This window comes from Cherax quadricarinatus, chromosome 29 (genome assembly GCF_038502225.1).
Source record: "Cherax quadricarinatus isolate ZL_2023a chromosome 29, ASM3850222v1, whole genome shotgun sequence".
Lineage (NCBI taxonomy): Eukaryota > Metazoa > Arthropoda > Malacostraca > Decapoda > Parastacidae > Cherax > Cherax quadricarinatus.
In genome coordinates this window covers 25326231-25345659 of record NC_091320.1, presented here as the reverse complement: position 1 = coordinate 25345659, position 19429 = coordinate 25326231, and the positions used below count along the sequence as shown (strand labels likewise).

At 41.0% G+C, this 19429-nt stretch overlaps 1 protein-coding gene across 2 annotated transcripts in view; it reads right to left on the bottom strand.

The window, feature by feature from the left end:
* Window positions 1-18626, bottom strand: part of SF2 (splicing factor 2) — a 40424-nt gene extending 21798 nt beyond the window's left edge. For both annotated transcript variants that reach the window (XR_008407303.2, XM_053779234.2), the window contains exons 1-2: window positions 18362-18626; window positions 7150-7319 (exon numbers count right to left, since the gene is read on the bottom strand). Coding sequence is in view for 1 of the 2 variants with exons in the window: in XM_053779234.2 (XP_053635209.1) it covers window positions 7150-7319; window positions 18362-18534 (343 nt within the window). In the remaining variant the exon portion in view is untranslated. The remainder of the gene's footprint in view (window positions 1-7149; window positions 7320-18361) is intronic.
* Between the last annotated feature and the right edge of the window lie 803 nt (window positions 18627-19429).

Genomic DNA, 19429 nt, shown 5'->3' with positions numbered 1-19429 from the left:
ATCAAAGTAGAATGACATGGAAAGCATATAAATCTATAGGGGAAGGAAGGAGGGGTAGGGGTCATCCTCAAAAGGGTTGGAAAGAGGGGGTAAAGGAGATTTTGTGGGCTAGGGGCTTGGACTTCCAGCAAGCGTGCATGAGCGTGTTAGATAGGAGTGAATGGAGGCGAATGATACTTGGGACCTGACGATCTGTTGGAGTGTGAGCAGGGTAATATTTAGTGAAGGGGACCTGACGATCTGTTGGAGTGTGAGCAGGGTAATATTTAGTGAAGGGATTCAGGGAAACCGGTTATGTTCATATAGTCGGACTTGAGTCCTGGAAATGGGAAGTACAATGCCTGCACTTTAAAGGAATTTTCTTCTTTTTTGGGTCACCCTGCCTCGGTGGGAGACGGCCGACTTGTTGAAAAAAAAAAAAAAATAATTGTACACTATTTGTATGTAAAACTATAATTAATCTCTATATGTGAATATTTTTGGGTTTCTGGAATGGATTAACCCTTTGAGGGTTTTCGTCGTACTAGTACGTCTTACGCGTAGGGGTTTTTGTCGTACTAGTACGCATAAATTCTAGCGGCCTCAAATCTCACAGGAAAAGGCTGATAAGCCTAGATGTGAGAGAATGGGTCTGTGTGGTGGGTGTGCGCAGTAGGAAAAAAATCTGGGACCCAGTGGTGCATTGTGGGAATGCCATCATAGTACACAATTTCCACCGTGCCCTGTGGTAAGAAGTTCCTCACTCCTCGGCGAATTGGGACACTTTTGTTCCCCAGTGACAGTTCTAATACAGATGGAAGTGACAGTGAAGATGAGTTTCAAGGTTCTGGTGAGGTTTTGACCGAAACTAATGACCATAATATGGGTAATAGTGAGGAAAACCCAGACAACCCACAGCCTTCCACCTCTGGTGCTGGGCCGTCGTTCAGTTGTACCAGAATCAAAGAGGAAACTCCTATTTCCCAAAATCCCAGACTCAGATGTGGAGCATTGGTGATGATAATGATAGTGATTATGAACTACAAGCTCTTCAAACTTGTTCCAAGAATGGAGGAGGAGGAGGAGGAGGAGGCAGAGGAGGAGGAGGCAAGAGGAGGAGGAGGCAAGAGGAGGAGGAGACAAGAGGAGGAGGAGGCAGAGGAGGAGGAGGAGGAGGAGGAGGAAGAAGAAGAGGAGGAGGAGGAGGAGGCAGAGGAGGAGGAGGCAAGAGGAGGAGGAGGCAAGAGGAGGAGGAGGCAAGAGGAGGAGAGCAGAGGAGGAGGAGGAGAGGAGAGGAAGAAGAAGAGGAGAGGAGGAGGAGGAGGCAAGAGGAGGAGGAGGAAGAGGAGGAGGAGGAGGAGGAGGAGGAAGAAGAATACGTAATGATAACAATAATACATAATAATAATACATAATAATAATAATACATAATAATAATAATAATAATAATAATAATAATAATACATAATAATAATAATAGGTAATAATAATAATATGTAATAATAAATGTTCACCCATGACAGTAACACGATAAGGGAGATAACATCTGATAAGTGCTGACCTTTGATGAGGGTAAATGAGGGTAGAGCTGATGCCAAAAGATGAGATGAACATCGCCCTCACTTTGTTTTTGCTGGTATACTAACATTTCTGTCTGTCTATTTGCCTGTCTGTCAAGCTCCCTGTCTATCCATCTAGCTCTCTGTCTCAGAGAGCCACAAGACTGCGTCATCACTTTTACTCACATCTTCAAGCAGAGTATAGCACTTTGTCTGGTTTCTTGGGTTATCCTAGGTAATTTATACCATGTATTCTTGTATTTATGTGTTACCTGTGAGACAGAGATAGACAGACAGATAGAATGAGGGAGAAAGATAATTAGATAGAATGGAGGAGGGAAGCAGCATCCGACCCCATTGTTTTGACAGGCCGGAGGGGGAAAGAGTAATGAGCCAATATGTCACTTTGACAGCTGCGGACTCCTTGTAATTTACACTATGGACAAGGAGGAGAAGGAGTAGGGGGAAGAGAAGAAGAGGAGGAGGAGGAAGAGGAGGAGGAGGAAGAGGAGGAGGAGGAAGAGGAGGAGAAGGAAGAGGAAGAGTAGGAGAAGAGGAATAAGAGGAAGAGGAGGAGGAAGAGGAATAGTACGAGGAAGATTAGGGGGAAGAGGAGGAAGAGGAAGAAGAGGAGGAGGAGGAAGAGTAGGAGGAAGAGGAAGAAGAGGAGGAGGAGGAAGAGGAGGAGGAGGAAGAGGAAGAGTAGGAGGAAGAGGAAGAGGAGGAAGAGGAAGAGTATGAGGAAGAGTAGGGGGAAGAGGAGGAAGAGGAAGAAGAGGAGGAGGAGGGTGGAACACTAGTACACTGGTACTGGTACACTAACATTTCTGTCTGTCTATTTGTCTGTCTGTCAAGCTCCCTGTCTATCTGTCTATCCGTCTAGCTCTCTGTCTCAGAGAGCCACAAGACTGTGTCATCATTTTTACTCACATCTTCAAGCAGAGTATAGCACTTTGTCTGGATTTCTTGGGTTATCCTAGGTAATTTTCTTCTTTTTTGGGTCACCCTGCCTCGGTGGGAGACGGCCGACTTGTTGAAAAAAAAAAAAAATAATTGTACACTATTTGTATGTAAAACTATAATTAATCTCTATAAGTGAATATTTTTGGGTTTCTGGAATGGATTAATTGTATTTCTATTATTTCTTACAGGAAATATTGCTTCATTTTCAAACTTTTCGAATTCAGAACTAGCTCCTGGAATGGAGTAAATTCAAAATTTGAGGTTCCATTGCATGTCTTATGGGAAATATTGTTTCGGTTTTCATTCGTTTCTAATTTAGACCAACCTTCAAGAACGGATTAAGGATGAAATCCGGGGTACCAATGTATTGCACAAAAAAAAAGAAAAAAAAGGGGGGGGGGGGGGTCCACTGTATATCTCAGTAAGGGGTACATGATGTACACTGATAAAGGGTACATGAAACCCATGCATAGCGACTTCCTGCAGGTAAAGATGACGTGTGGTATAGTGCACAGAACATGAAAACGTGACCAAAGTTTAACGCAGGTATTTCATCCCAATGACATCATAGCATTTTAGTGGCATAACAAATGTGGAATGACACTGTCAACATTCATCCATGAGCACAAAATGAAATAAACAGAAAGGCAAACAGAGAAATGTATGAATCCATTGTGAAATGAACTGCTGCCATAAATAACACTGTTTTCGGTTGACAAACATGATGCACATTGAATTTGTTGACAGTGTCCAAATAGTTATAAGCGGTACCTGACAATTTTTTTAATTTTGTTTGCACTGCAATGCTGAATGCATACAATATGTACTAGATCAAGATTGGACACGGATTGGCATATGGCCACTCTCGTTTGTTTATCAGACAAATACAGAAATACCAGCACAAGAAGTGCACTGCTGTACTGATGACCAAATACCCTCTCGTTTGAAGTATGGTGATAACTAATTACACTTTTTGCTGCGGCCTGGTCTCAGACTGGGCCGCTTGGGCGTTCACCCCCGAAACCCTCTCCAGGTAATACAAGAAATGGGCTCGGAGAGATGTTATGTCTATGCAAACACAACAAGGAACCCAGCAAATTGCAGGGTTAGGCATTTTAAGCAATATAAAACACCACTGTATACGGAGGCACGTTTCAGCGAGTCCCACAGACTAACAGTTATAGGAACATGACCAGTGCCTGTATACATGTATAAATATTTTAGATGGCTGGAATTTTTTGAGCTCTTGAATGATGATGAAGAAAGGGAGACTGATTTCATGCATAGGCCAAGATGGAATAACATTCTTTAGGAGTGAAAAAGAGCCAGATGTGAGTGGTAGAGGTGCACGAGGCAGTGGGTAAAAATAAAGAGGGCAAAGAATCTGGGAGTGATGGGATCAAGACAGAAAAGTTAACCCTTCAACTGTCCAAACGTGGATCCATGTTTGCGCGCGTAGTGCTCTAACCTTCATTTTCTCCGTGAAAAAGCATGTAAAAAAAAAAAAATAGTAGATCTACATTTGGACAGTTAACCCTTTGAGGGTCGACAGGCCCTCTCCGAGACTCGTTCTCAGGGTCGGCCAAATTAAAAAAAAAAAAATTCTTATGAAAAGATAGAATCTTTTTCCGATCATAATGACACCAAAAGTACGAATTTGATGGAAAATTTGCGGAATTATGCTCTCACGAAGTTAGCAGTCTCAGCGATGTTTACACATTGGCGATTTTGTCCACTTTGAGCCCCATTTTTGGCCAATTCCACTCTACTAGTCAACAAAAAACATGAATATTTCGCTAGAACTCCATTTTTTTCTATCGAATGAGTGCAAGAAACCACCCATTTACCAATTTCAACTATCCAGTACAGTGGTCAGAATTTAGCAATTTTGCCAGTTTCACACAAATTTCAAAAGATGCCAATTTCCGTATAGGGTCCAGAATAAACAAGAAAGATATTCCTGGCACTAAAATGACATTTCCTCTGTTCATTAGTCATGTCTCAAAGCCCCTCTTGCATTCTTTTGCTTTCCACTTTGAATTTTTCTCACAAAAAATATAAGATTTACTGTTATGCAGACTACTGCATTAGTGTAAAAAATGGTATAAATAATATTGGCGCACTTGTGAAAGAATATTAGACTCACCAGTTGACGTGTATTGGACGCTTGGCATGATTTGTTTACTTTTGAACTTTGGTAAAAATCGAACATTTCTGCTACTTTGAGCTCAATTTCAATTTCAACGTACTTTTCATTGTAAAACCAGCCAAAATCATCTCAATTTCTGTCATATGTCTTCCATTCTATAAAATGAGACCAAGAAAACTAGAATACAACAATAAATACCATACGAAAACACAGTGCAAAGTCGCTGTTCAATAAATGTATGAAAGAGGGGAAGGTACTTTGGAATTGGCAGAGAGCATGCATAGTTCCTTTGTATAAAGTAAAGGGAGACAAAAGATTGAAAATTATAGGTAGTGTATAGTAATTACTGAAAGAGTCAAAGGTATGACAGAACAGGATTGCTGATGAATAAGGAGGTTTTAGAAAGGGTAGGATATTAAGATATTATGGGTACAGTAAGAAGTTGGCACTAAGGAGGTTTTAACTACTCATGGATTTAGAAAAGGCATATAGTAGGGTGGACAGGGAAGCACATCAGGCAGGGTGGATAGGGAAGCAACGTGGCAGATGTTTCAAGTGTATCGAATAGTTGGTAGGTTAGTGAATGTTAAGTTTTTAAGAGGATAGTGAGGCTCAGGCTAGGGTATGTAGGAGAGGGAGTTTCTTTTCAATAAAAGTAGGCCTTAGATAGGAATGTGTGATGTCACCATTGTTTAACATTTATAGATGTGGTTTTAAAAGTGAATGCTAGAGTGTTGGGGAGAGGTGTGGGATTAAAATATGCAAAATCTTATACAAAATGGGAGTTGTCAATTACTTTTTGCTGATGACACTGCTTTTGAGAGATTCTGAAGAGAAGTTGAAAGGTTAATGGACAAATTTGGGAGGGTGTGTACAGGAAGTTGAAAGTGAACATAGGTAAGAGCAAGGTGATGAGGGTAACAAATGAATTAGGTAATGAAAGACTGAATATCAAACTGGAGGGAGGAGTATGGAGGAAGTGTATGTGTTCATATATTTGGGAATGAACTTGTCTGGCCAGACTGATTTTGAAGGGTTTGGGACTGACCCTGATGAGCCTATGTCAGTTGTTAAATCCATTGTGGCACTGGGGAGTTCCATGGGGTTGGATGTGAGTTTGGAGGATGTGGAAGAGTGGTGGAAGACCACAACGAAGAGCTCACCACTAAGGAGCTGCAAGAGCTTCAGCAGGAAGAGCAACAGATTGCAGCTCAAAATCTTGCTGCAGAGGAGGAGGAAGAGAGATGGAAGGTGCCTTCTTCAGAAATTAAGGGGATTTTTGAAATGTGGGATAAGATGGAAAGATTTATGGAGAAACATCACCCTGACAAGGCTGTTGCAAGCCATGTTGGCAACATGTACAGTGACAAAGTCTTGGCCCATTTTAGGGAGGTGTTAAAGAGATGCCAGAAACAGAGCTCTCTGGACAGTTATTTTGCTAGACAGGACTCCAGTGGCTCTCAAGCTGGTCCTAGTGACATTAAGAAACAGAGAAGTAACCCAAGAAAAGCACTTGGTGCCTGAGGTGTTAATGGAAGGGGATTCCCCTTCCAATGAGTAACTAATGCAATCTCTCTCCCCCTCCAGTCTTCCATACAATAAGAAGAATTGCCAATAAAGGTAAGTGTTATACTGTTAATGTTTCATTCATCATGTCCCATTGTATTGTTTATGTACTACATCTATATTTCATGTAAATTTTTTTTGTTTTTAGTACTTCTGGGTGTCAGGAACGGATTAATTGTATTTACATTATTTCTCACAGGGAAAATTGATTCGAAAATCGTAAATTTCGATAATAACACTTCCAGGAATGGATTAATTACACTAAACGAGGGACCACTGTATTTTGTTATAATAGAAAATACGGTAGATATTGACATGCCACATTCCTTGCCCAGGTCAACAAGACATATGTATTCCATTTTTGTGTTAAGGAATAAGTTTTTTTTTTTTTTTTTTTTTAGTGCAATGGTAGCTCATACGGCTTTCCTATTACATTTTTTCTTCACTATTCTTATTTGGGGCCATTACCTCGAGTGGGTTTCGGGGGTCAATGTCCCTTCCGCCTGTTCTGAGACCAGGCCTCATGGTGGATCAGGATCTGATCAATCAGGCTGTTACTGCTGGCCATATGCAAGCTGATGTATGAACAACAGCCCACTTGGTCAGGTACTGACCATAATCACTTCTTTTCAATAATGAATAAAAACACAAAAGAGCTAAAAAAGCATGCATTGTTCCAAATATAGTGACATTAGCAAATATTGGTGTGTTTTTTTTTCCCATTTTTTTCCCTGAAGACAATTGAGCGATCACAAAATATTTATTTTGTAATTTGAAAGTTGTGGACAATAGGCATTATTATACACCACCTCAACCCTATTAGTTTGTTAATGAGAGGTTTAACCATAGTTCTAAATGTACACTTATGTATCTTTTGAAAAACTAAATGCAACAATGAAATAAATTAAAAACTATTGCTTTGTCCAAACTGACCTGTAACTAGGACTCGATACTGTGATCGCCTTGCTGGTGGTCCTCTCCCTCTTCCCCTACCAGAAGCTCCTCTGGCAGCTCCAGGAAGGCTATTACGAGGGAACTCCACTCGCAGCCTATAACCATCGTAGTCATACCCATCACGGGAGTGGACAGCATCTTCAGCATCCCTGTTATGAAATTAAAGACAGGTCAAAAATAACAGAAATTGTTTGTTCAACAGCAGCCAGATATATCTCAACCAAGGTAAGGTTGAGTATTGCCAGAAGTATAGACGCCACAAGTCAAATGACCCTCTGAACATCATCCCCACCCTTCCTGCAGACTCAAAGATCACACACAGATACTTTCAAGCCTACTACGACATCACCAAGTAACCATAAATGGCAGGACTCGAATCCAGCTAAGCATCTTCCTTGGAAACCTTCATAAATGTTATGAAAACTAATACAGTGGACCCCCGCATACCGTTGGCATCACATAACGTTTAATCTGCATACCGCTCGCTTTTATCGCAAAAATTTTGCCTCACATACCGCTCAAAAACCCGCTCACCGCTGTTCATCCGAGACGCGTCCAATGTGCGCCCTTAGCCAGCCTCACATGTGTCGCCGGTGGCATTGTTTACCAGCCAGCCTCCGCAGTAACATCCAAGCATACAATCGGAACATTTCGTATTATTACAGTGTTTTTGGTGATTTTATCTGCAAAATAAGTGACCATGGGCCCCAAGAAAGTTTCTAGTGCCAACCCTACAGCAGTAAGGGTGAGAATTACTATAGAGATGAAGAAAGAGATCACTGATAAGTATGAAAGTGGAGTGCGTGTCGCCGACCTGGCCAGGTTGTACAAGAAATCCAAATCAACCATCGCTACTAATGTGGGCAACAGAAAGGCAATCAAGGAAGCTGTTCTTGCCAAAGGTTTAACTGTGTTTTCGAAACAGAGATCGCAAGTGATGGAAGATGTTGAGAGACTCTTATTGGTGTGGATAAATGAAAAACAGCTAGCAGGAGATAAGGTCTCTCAAGCGATCATAAGCGAAAAGGCTAGGAAGTTGCATGAGGATTTAATTAAAAAAAATGCCTGCAACTAGTGATGATGTGAGTGAATTTAAGGCCAGCAAAGGTTGGTTTGAGAGATTTAAGAAGCGTAGTGGCATACATAATGTGATAAGGCATGGTGAGGCTGCCAGCTCGGACCACAAAGCAGCTGAAAAATATGTGCAGGAATTCAAGGAGTACATAGACAGTGAAGGACTGAAACCTGAACAAGTTTTTAACCCTTTCAGGGTCCGTCCCGTAGATCTACGGCTGGTCGGTGAGTGTCCAAACCGTAGATCTACGCCAAAATTCTAGCGCCGTCAAATTTAGCGCGAAAGCACTCATAGGCCTACATATGAGAGAATGGGTCTGCGCCGTGGGTGTGCGCCGTAAACAAAAAATCTAGGCGCCTGCATAGCATTGTGGGAACGCCGGCTCAGTCACCCTTGTTCACCATGTCTCGTCGCAAGTCAGCTCTCACTCCCCGGAAAATTGGGACTCTCCTCTTCCTGTCTGATAGTTCTGACACTGATGGAAGTGGAAATGAAGACGAATTCTACGGCTTTGATAAGTTAGTGACCGAAAATAATGACCAGGATATCGATAATAGTGCAGAAAACCCCGACGATCCTCGACCTTCTACCTCTGGTGTGGGCACTCGTGACTCACGGTCGGGTGTTCCTAAATGTAAGAGAAAACTAATATTTTCCCGTGGCCTGGCCTCTGACTTCAGTATGACGATGATTCTGACGTGGATTGTGATTTTATTGCGCTCGACGATCATTCGAGTAGTGATAGTGAGGAAACATATTCACCAGTGAAGCGTCGGTATGTGCGCCGCCGCATGCGCTCGGGTAGTGTACCCTATGCTGTGCCCAGGGGACGGAGTACATCCCGTAGTACATCCCGGAGTACATCCCGTGGCCCTACACCCGTTTTAGGTAGTGATAGTGAGGATGATGTGGCTACACTTGGCATGGATGGGCCACAGACATCAGTGGATGGTGTTAGTGGGGCTGGTGGTGGTAGTGGCACCGCCATGCGTGACTCGCTGTGCCACGCGGGAACCCACGCTGCTGACTCGTCAGTTCAAGGACAAAGCGGAGCGTCACCCACCAGCCCGCCACAACCACCCGTACAACCAGCCTATGATGTCCAGTATCCACCAGCAAACCGTATCTGGGATTGGCAGCAAAATCCCAATTTTGTTCCCAGCCCTCACCACTTTGATGACTCGCAAAGTGGAATTCTACCTACCTGTCCCCTTGGAACCACGGCCAATGAACTGGAATTCTTTGAATTATTCTTTGACCAGCCATTGATGGAAACTATTGTCAGGGAAAGTAATAAGTATTTTCAGTACACCATGGCAAATACGATCTTATCACCACAGTCAAGACTACACAGGTGGAAAGAGACGACTGTTGCAGAAATGTATTTGCTTTTTGCAACAATAATGCTTATGCCTCACGTCTATAAGCATAATATAAAAGCATACTGGTCCACAGATCGGCTAATTTGTACCCCATCCTTCAGTGAAATAATACCAGTGAACAGGTTTATCTTACTGTTACGTATGTTGCACTTCTCTGACAAAACCAGGCCTGACAGAAGTGACAGGTTACACAAGATTAGAAATGTTTTCATGTATCTCAAACAAAAGTTCAGGATATACTTTTATCCATTCAAGAATCTTGTAATTGACGAGTCTTTGATTTTGTTCAAAGGTAGACTGTCATTCAAGCAGTATATACCGAGCAAGAGGAACCGCTTTGGTATAAAATTGTTTGTACTCTGTGATTGTGACAGTGGCCTGGTGTTGGATATTGTTGTATACACGGGTAGTAAAACATTGAAAGATACCAAGATGTTATTGGGTATATCAGGTGACGTAGTGAGAAACATGATGGCACCTTATCTTGGTAAGGGCCATACATTATATACCGATAACTGGTACACAAGCCCATTACTCAGTGATTTCATGCGAGTGAACAAGACAGATGTGTGTGGCACAGTGCGTTCTAATCGTAAACATATGCCCAGGCTCAACGCAGGTGTTCGTGGTGATGACGTGCAGGTGTTTACTGCCAATGACATCATGGCATTACGGTGGCATGACAAACGAGATGTCACATTGTTGACAACCATTCACCGTAATGAAATGCAAGACAGTGGCAAAGTTGATCGAGTGACTAATGAACGTATTCGAAAACCAGTGACAGTGATTGATTATACACAAAACATGCGCTTGGTTGACAAGTGTGACATGCAGATTGGTTTTGTTGACTGTGTTCGTAAGAGTTACAAGTGGTACATGAAACTTTTCTTCCATCTCATGGACATTTCAATGCTGAATGCATATAATATGTACCAAATAAAGACTGGTAACAGACCACCGTATGGTGAATTTTGTTTGTCTGTTGTCAGACAACTCATAATGAAGTACCAGGTAACAACACCTGCAATACAACATGGTCCTCGAATTCATCACAATATACCCAAGCGTTTGAGAAGAGAAGGTGATCATTTCATAATACAGCTTCCTTCAACTCAAAAGAAATTTGCTCAGAAGAGATGCATTGTCTGTGCACAAACAAAACGACGGCAACAAAGACGCAAAGACACTCGGTTTATGTGTGAGGAATGTAAGGTGCCTCTGTGCATGGTGCCTTGTTTCAAGGAGTTCCACAAGCTCCAGCAGTTCTAAAACCATGTCCAGTGATTGTAAATATGTAAATATATGATAGAACATTAGTATTATACAATATTTGTGCATGTTTATTGTAATAAACAACAGTGGTAAACAATATGATAATAACTTTAGTGCGGTTATTGTGTTCAATACAGTGAGTTTATATATATAAATTATATACAGTATTGGTCTCTCAGGCCCCAAATGTTAGTAGGAATAGAAAAAAATTGGAAAAGAAAAGAAAAAACAACTAAAACAAAATAATATAATACGCGTATGTGGAATTCGTCGATGTTGCCGCCACCACATCATTTTCTACAAACTTCTTGGCACTGTATCTCGGTAAGTACTGATCAGATTCTAATTTTTTTTGTTTTATTACCTTCACAAAAATATGCTCTTTAATTCTGTAAGAAAAAATAATTTTTTTTTTTCAAAATTTCTTGGACACTGGTGCGTGACTTCAGATTTTGGCCTTGGACCCTGAAAGGGTTAATTGTGATGAAACAGGCCTGTTTTGGAAAAAAATGCCAAGCAGGACCTACATTACTCAGGAGGAAAAGGCACTCCCAGGACATAAGCCTATGAAAGACAGGCTTACTTTGTTGATGTGTTCCAATGATACTGGTGATTGCAAAGTGAAGCCTTTATTAGTGTATCACTCTGAAACTCCCAGACCGTTCAGGCAGAAGAATGTCCTCAAGGAGAATTTGTGTGTGCTGTGGAGGGCAAACAGTAAGGCATGGGTCACTAGGGACTTTTTCTATGACTGGTTACACCATGCATTTGCCCCCAATGTGAAAGATTACCTAACTGAAAAGAAATTAGACCTTAAGTGCCTCCTGGTGTTAGACAATGCCCCTGGTCATCCTACAGACGTGCCAGAGCGACTTTATGGGGACATGAAATTCATCAAGGTGAAGTTTTTGCCTCCTAATACCACTCCTCTCCTGCAGCCCATGGACCAGCAGGTTATTGCAAACTTCAAAAAACTGTACACAAAAGCTGTTTGAAAGGTGCTTTGTAGTGACCTCAGAAACTCAACTGACTAAGAGAGTTTTGGAGAGAGCACTTTAATATCCTCAATTGTGTAAACCTTATAGGTAAGGCTTGGGAGGGAGTGACTAAGAAGACCTTGAACTCTGCTTGGAAGAAACTGTGGCCAGAATGTGTAGACAAAAGGGATTTTGAAGGGTTTGAGGCTAACCCTGAGAGAATTATGCCAGTTGAGGAATCCATTGTGGCATTGGGAAAGTCCTTGGGGTTGGAGGTTAGTGGGGAGGATGTGGAAGAGTTGGTGGAGGAGGACAATGAAGAACTAACCACTGATGAGCTGATAGATCAACTTCAACAGCAAGAGGCCATACCTGAGGAAACTGGTTCAGAGGAGGGGAGAGAGAAATTGAAGAAGTTGCCTACTACAAAGATTAAGGAAATCTGTGCAATGTGGCTGAAAGTGCAAACCTTTATGGATGAGAATCACCCTCACACAGCTATTGCAAGCCGTGCTGGTGATTATTACACTGACAATGTTGTGAAACACTTTAGGGAAGTCATAAAGGAACGAGAGGTACAGGCCACTATGGACAGATATGTTGTGCGAAAGAAGTCCAGTGACTCTGAAGCTGGTCCTAGTGGCATTAAAAGAAGAAGGGAAGTAACCCCAGAAAAGGACTCGACACCTCAAGTCTTAATGGAAGGGGATTCCCCTTCTAAACACTAACACACTCTCTCCCCTCCTCCCATCCCATCAATCATCACCAGATCTTCAATAAAAGTAAGTGTCATGTAATTGTGCATGCCTTTTTCAGTTTATGTGTATTAAAATTAACATTTCATGTGGTAATTTTTTTTTTTCATACCTTTGGGTGTCTTGCACAGATTAATTTGATTTCCATTATTTCTTATGGGGAAAATTAATTCGCATACCGATCATTTTGCATAACAATGAGCCCTCTTGCACGGATTAAAATCGCTATGCGGGGGTCCACTGTATACTAAATGCCCAAAGCTTTTAACCCTTTGACTGTCGCAAGCCCCTTTCTATGTCGCAAATTTTTTGGGGGAAAATTTTTTTTTTTCTTGTGAAATGATAAGAGAATCTTTTCCCGATGGTAATGACACAAAAAGTACAAAATTTTGTTGAAAACTCACGGAATTACGCTCCTGCAAAGTTAGCGGTCTCGACGACATATACGCATCGGCGATTTTGCCGACTTTGAGCCCTGTTTTTGGCCAATTCCGTTGTTCCAGCTGACCAAACTCACAGCTATTTCTTCAGAACTCCATTTTTTCTATCAGCTGAGTACAAGAAACCGCCCATTTACCGATTTGAACTACCCAATAAAGTGGTCAGGAATTGGCAATTTGGCCAATTTCACACAAATTAATGATGCCAATTTCAAAATAGGGTCCAGAATAAGCAATGCAGACATTCTTGGCACTAACACATCCTCTGTTCATTAGTCACGTCTCTAGGCCCCTCTTAGATTACTATTGCTTTCTATTTTGATTTTTTATTCATACAAAAAATACAAAATTTAGTGTTATACAGACTAATGCATTATTGTAAAAATGGTATAAATAATATCAGTGCACCAGTGAAAGAATATTAGACTCCCCAGTTGACGTGTACTGGACGTGTGGTGTGATTTGTTTACTCCTGAACATTGGTAAAAACCAAACATTTCCGCTACTTTGAGCTCAATTTCGAGGTCATTTTCATCGTGAAACTAATCAAAATAAACTATTTCTGTAATATGTTTTCCATTTTATCACGTGAGACCGTGAAAACGAGAATACAATGATAAATACTATTTGAAAATACACCTCAAAGTCGGTGTTTTAATCCAAACAAAGTCAGTTTTTTTCTCATTATGGACTGTGCTGCAGGATTTTTTTTATGTGGTGCACACTGACCACACAGACCCATTCTGTCACATGTGGGCCTACCAGCTTTCTCCTGCTTGATTTGAAGCCGCTAGAATTTACGCGTATTAATACGTCTGAAACAGTGGCGTGTAAGACGTATATATACGACCAAAACAGTCAAAGGGTTAAGCAACAAGTTAAGCATATTAAAGACTACCTTGACAACAAAATATGGTTACAGTACCTAGGTGGAAGTGGTAGTAGTAGTAGCAGGTGTGATATTTACAGAGCACTTCAACCATGAAGGTCGCACAACACTTGACAATAAAATTTATATTCACCATTCAATAAAAAGAAAAAACTAAAAACTACAAATACAAAAATAACCAGTATCAATTAAAAATCTGATTATAGGCAAAAGGGAGTTAGATGTGCATAATAATTTACTGCTCAACAATGTGGCAATTCTGTCATGGCAAATGAGAGGTCTCAAACTGAAAATGCAAACTGCTTCCATTTAAAAAATAAATTCAGGTTTTCTTAAGTGAAACAATGTACAGAAGTTATTCCTTTCCCAAATCTTTCACCCAAGCCTGAATTGATCCTGTCCCACAATGCAAGCTGGGGATGCTAGCAATTAAGCCACAAGCACCCACACATTTACCACAAATCTCAGCGAGAGGTTTGGCCACAGAGCTGTGGACGAGTGGAACAAACTCCCAGAGAAGGATCACTGAAGTGAAAACTTTGGGTAGCTTTTAAAATAGGTTATACAAATACACGAATAGGTGGGCAACTTAGCCTTGCCTAGCATGGGTCAGTAGACCTACTGTAGTACTCCTTTCATATGGTCTTATCATCCGTGGACTGCTTGCAGAGGCAAAGGCAATGTTCGCGGCTTTCACTGAGACCCACATAAAGGATCACTTGGACAATGAAATATGGATCCCAGGTTACAACCTATACAGATGTGACAGTGAACAGGCAAAAGGGGGGGGGGGTTGGCCTGTACATTGCAGAGTCACTTGTTTGCACAGAACTGCTAAATGCCTCAAATGATGTAGTGGAAGTTTTAGCAGTAAAGGTCGAGAACCAAAACCTAGTCATTGTGATAGTCTACAAGCCTCCGGATGCAACATCCCAGCAATTCCAGGAACAGCTGTTAAAAATTGACCACTGTCTGGAAAACCTTCCAGCTCCCGCACCCAACATCTTGCTCCTGGGGGATTTCAACTTAAGGCACCTAAAATGGAGGAATATAGCAAATAATATTGTTGCAGTAATAACACCAGGAGGCAGCTCTGATGAAAACTCACACTCACGCGAGCTTTTAAATCTCTGCACAAAATCCAATTTAAACCAGCAAATAATAGAGCCTACTAGACTGGAGAATACACTAGACCTCATCTTCACTAACAATGATGATCTGATAAGAAATATCACCATATCAAAAACAATATACTCAGATCACAACATAATTGAGGTTCAGTCATGTATGCGCGGAGCCCCAGACCGACATAATGAGATTAGTCACGAGGGAGCATTCACCAAATTCAACTTCAATAACAAAAACATAAAGTGGGACCAAGTAAACCAAGTCCTAACCGATATAAGCTGGGAAGATATACTAAGCAACACAGACCCCAACTTATGCCTAGAACAGATTAACTCGGTAGCACTCGATGTATGCACAAGGCTTATTCCTCTAAGAAAAAGGAGGAGTAGATGTAAAACAGAAAGAGACAGGCGCTCCCTTTACAGGCGACGGAAAAGAATAACAGAGCGGCTAAAAGAGGTCAATATATCTGAAATGCGTAGGGAGACACTGGTCAGAGAAATAGCAAGCATCGAACTTAAGCTAAAAGAATCCTTTAGGAGTCAGGAATCGCGGGAAGAACTAAAAGCCATAAATGAAATCGAAAGAAACCCAAAGTATTTCTTCTCCTATGCCAAATCAAAATCGAGAACAACGTCCAGTATTGGGCCCCTACTTAAACAAGATGGGTCCTACACAGATGACAACAAGGAAATGAGTGAGCTACTCAAGTCCCAATATGACTCAGTTTTTAGCAAGCCGCTAACCAGACTGAGAGTCGAAGATCAAAATGAATTTTTTATGAGAGAGCCACAAAATTTGATTAACACAAGCCTATCCGATGTTATCCTGACGCCAAATGACTTCGAACAGGCGATAAATGACATGCCCATGCACTCTGCCCCAGGGCCAGACTCATGGAACTCTGTGTTCATCAAGAACTGCAAGAAGCCCCTATCACGAGCCTTTTCCATCCTATGGAGAGGGAGCATGGACACGGGGGTCGTCCCTCAGTTACTAAAAACAACAGACATAGCCCCACTCCACAAAGGGGGCAGTAAAGCAACAGCAAAGAACTACAGACCAATAGCACTAACATCCCATATCATAAAAATCTTTGAAAGGGTCCTAAGAAGCAAGATCACCACGCATCTAGAAACCCATCAGTTACACAACCCAGGGCAACATGGGTTTAGAACAGGTCGCTCCTGTCTGTCTCAACTATTGGACCACTACGACAAGGTCCTAAATGCACTAGAAGACAAAAAGAATGCAGATGTAATATATACAGACTTTGCAAAAGCCTTCGACAAGTGTGACCATGGCGTAATAGCGCACAAAATGCGTGCTAAAGGAATAACAGGAAAAGTCGGTCGATGGATCTATAATTTCCTCACTAACAGAACACAGAGAGTAGTCGTCAACAGAGTAAAGTCCGAGGCAGCTACGGTGAAAAGCTCTGTTCCACAAGGCACAGTACTCGCTCCCATCTTGTTCCTCATCCTTATATCCGACATAGACAAGGATGTCAGCCACAGCACCGTGTCTTCCTTTGCAGATGACACCCGAATCTGCATGACAGTGTCTTCCATTGCAGACACTGCAAAGCTCCAGGCAGACATCAACCAAATCTTTCAGTGGGCTGCAGAAAACAATATGAAGTTCAACGATGAGAAATTTCAATTACTCAGATATGGTAAACATGAGGAAATTAAATCTTCATCAGAGTACAAAACAAATTCTGGCCACAAAATAGAGCGAAACACCAACGTCAAAGACCTGGGAGTGATCATGTCGGAGGATCTCACCTTCAAGGACCATAACACTGTATCAATCGCATCTGCTAGAAAAATGACAGGATGGATAATGAGAACCTTCAAAACTAGGGAGGCCAAGCCCATGATGACACTCTTCAGGTCACTTGTTCTATCTAGGCTGGAATATTGCTGCACACTAACAGCACCTTTCAAGGCAGGTGAAATTGCCGACCTAGAAAATGTACAGAGAACTTTCACGGCGCGCATAACGGAGATAAAACACCTCAATTATTGGGAGCGCTTGAGGTTCCTAAACCTGTATTCCCTGGAACGCAGGATCAATGACCAAATATATTACTGTTCTGAAAATACTTAAATTTATTTTATTTACTTATTTTTTATTTCAAGTCACTGCATATACAAAATATACAATAACCACAAAGTCCATAGGATGCTGTTGTAATATAACAAAAACAAATATTTCAGCAGTATCCAATGGAAATAAATCCCTTTCCTTGAATTCATTAGGTTATCCTAGGTAATTTACAGTAGTGTAAAACAATTACAAAAATCTAAAACTGTGCAACGAACCTGAGTAAACTTGCAATACTCTTTATTTACTACAGGTACATGTACATGGTAAACAGGCCTAGCTGACATCAATGACATACTATTATATAGAAAGCCACTTGTTATGCAGAGCATTTTTGGCAAATTAGGTCAGTTTTGTCCCAGGATGCGACTCACACCAGTTGACTAACTCCCAGGTACCCATTTTACAGATGGGTGAACATAGACAACCAGTGTAAGGAACACACCTAATATTTCTACCCTTATTGGGAACTGAACACAGGTCCTCACCCTGTGAAGTGGGAGCTTTACCCATCAGGCCACAAAAATTGTATATATCAATATCTAGTGAGACAATTAGATATGCAAATGCATATATATAACACATTAATATTCACAATCTTACTCATTCTAACTGCTGGATAGCTCAAGATTAATAAGAAAGTGTAGGTACAAGTACATTTAAGTAAATTTATCACAGCATAAATTATCTAAGATAATCGAAAAAAAGTCACATGAAGCAACTTATTTCCATTGGGGTCCTAAATATATTAATATTTATATACATGAGAACTAACTGTAAAGTAGAGTTTAATTGAGTTATATTCCTCAGTATTAACTGGATTCCCGGTAGGGAAGTCACACTTTTTGACTAGTTTAACTAGGTTAGCGCCTCGTAATGCAATTTTTATATGGCCGTAACGTGCGTCACCAAGACCACTGTAAGAACAAAGCCATATTATGTATGCAAAGTCTAAATCAAAACTTGCTTAAAATTATAGTCAGATAAGTAGGCGTCACACCGCGCCCTCGTGTTCTGTACACCCACTAATACAAGGTAACATCCTTCTCAAACATAACATTCACTAATAATACTCTAGATCACTGGTGATGGCAATATGATTAACCAGGAGAGTGTAAAAGTAGCTCCTGGGCCCGGCATCTTCAAGACGCCACCTCTCACCTTGAGTCCTCAAACTCAACGAAGGCGAATGGTGGCCCACGACGGTTCTTCAGATCTATAAACACAATCTTCCCGAATTTATAGAACAGATCCTCGATGTCCTTGGTCCTGATGTCCGGAGGCAGGTTGCCTACGTAGATGCGACACTCGTTATTGCCTCTCCCGAAAGACATGGCAGAGATGGTGGCCGGGGAAGAGATAAGACGTGCGGGCGGAGGCTCCAGAATGGCGTCTAGTTTGGTTTTGGCGGCTCCTCCGCCGCCACGACCTCCGCCACACTAACTAGTACCTCCTCTCATTCACTCATTAACATCAAAAATATATTAAAAATACCCGCATTAATTCACCATTACTTTTCTCATGCTAAATATATGTTTCTCGATATCATTCAGGCACTTAATGAAATACTCATTAAAGTTTGAATAGCAGTAGATACCGTAATAATTATTAGCGCTAAATTCAATTAATCACTACACAAACAGAAAATAACATTCAAATAAGTAAAATACTATAAATACACCTAGATCTATTTCCTCTCTAATATTCAGTATGTTTTTCTAAAGTAATCGGCCTCATTATAAAATCATAACATAATTACAAGGAAATTATACAGAAGTGATTATTGTCACGTGATTTTTTTTTCAGTTTTGATAATTGATACAAATCCGGAAAGTAGTTTTTATTTTTGTTACTTAAATAGACACGTATGTAATATTAAAACATTTTTATTAGGAAACATCTTTCCTCATAAGCTTTATTTTTCCTGATTATTATTATTATAGCAAACATTGATTGGCACACTGAGCTAGAAATCAATACAGATATTGACGAATGTATTAATAATTTTCTAAAAAAGACTCAATACCTCTATAACAAGCACTGCCCTAAAAAAACTAAGCAGATGACAGCTAAGAGACTGAACAGTCCCTGGCTAACACCCAGCATTCTCAAATCCATAAATACAAAACACCAATATGAAAAACAGTACAGAATGGGTCACATAACCAGAGACCAAACAAAACGTTACTCGTCAATCCTAACCAGCCTGATAAGAAGGGCAAAAAAATT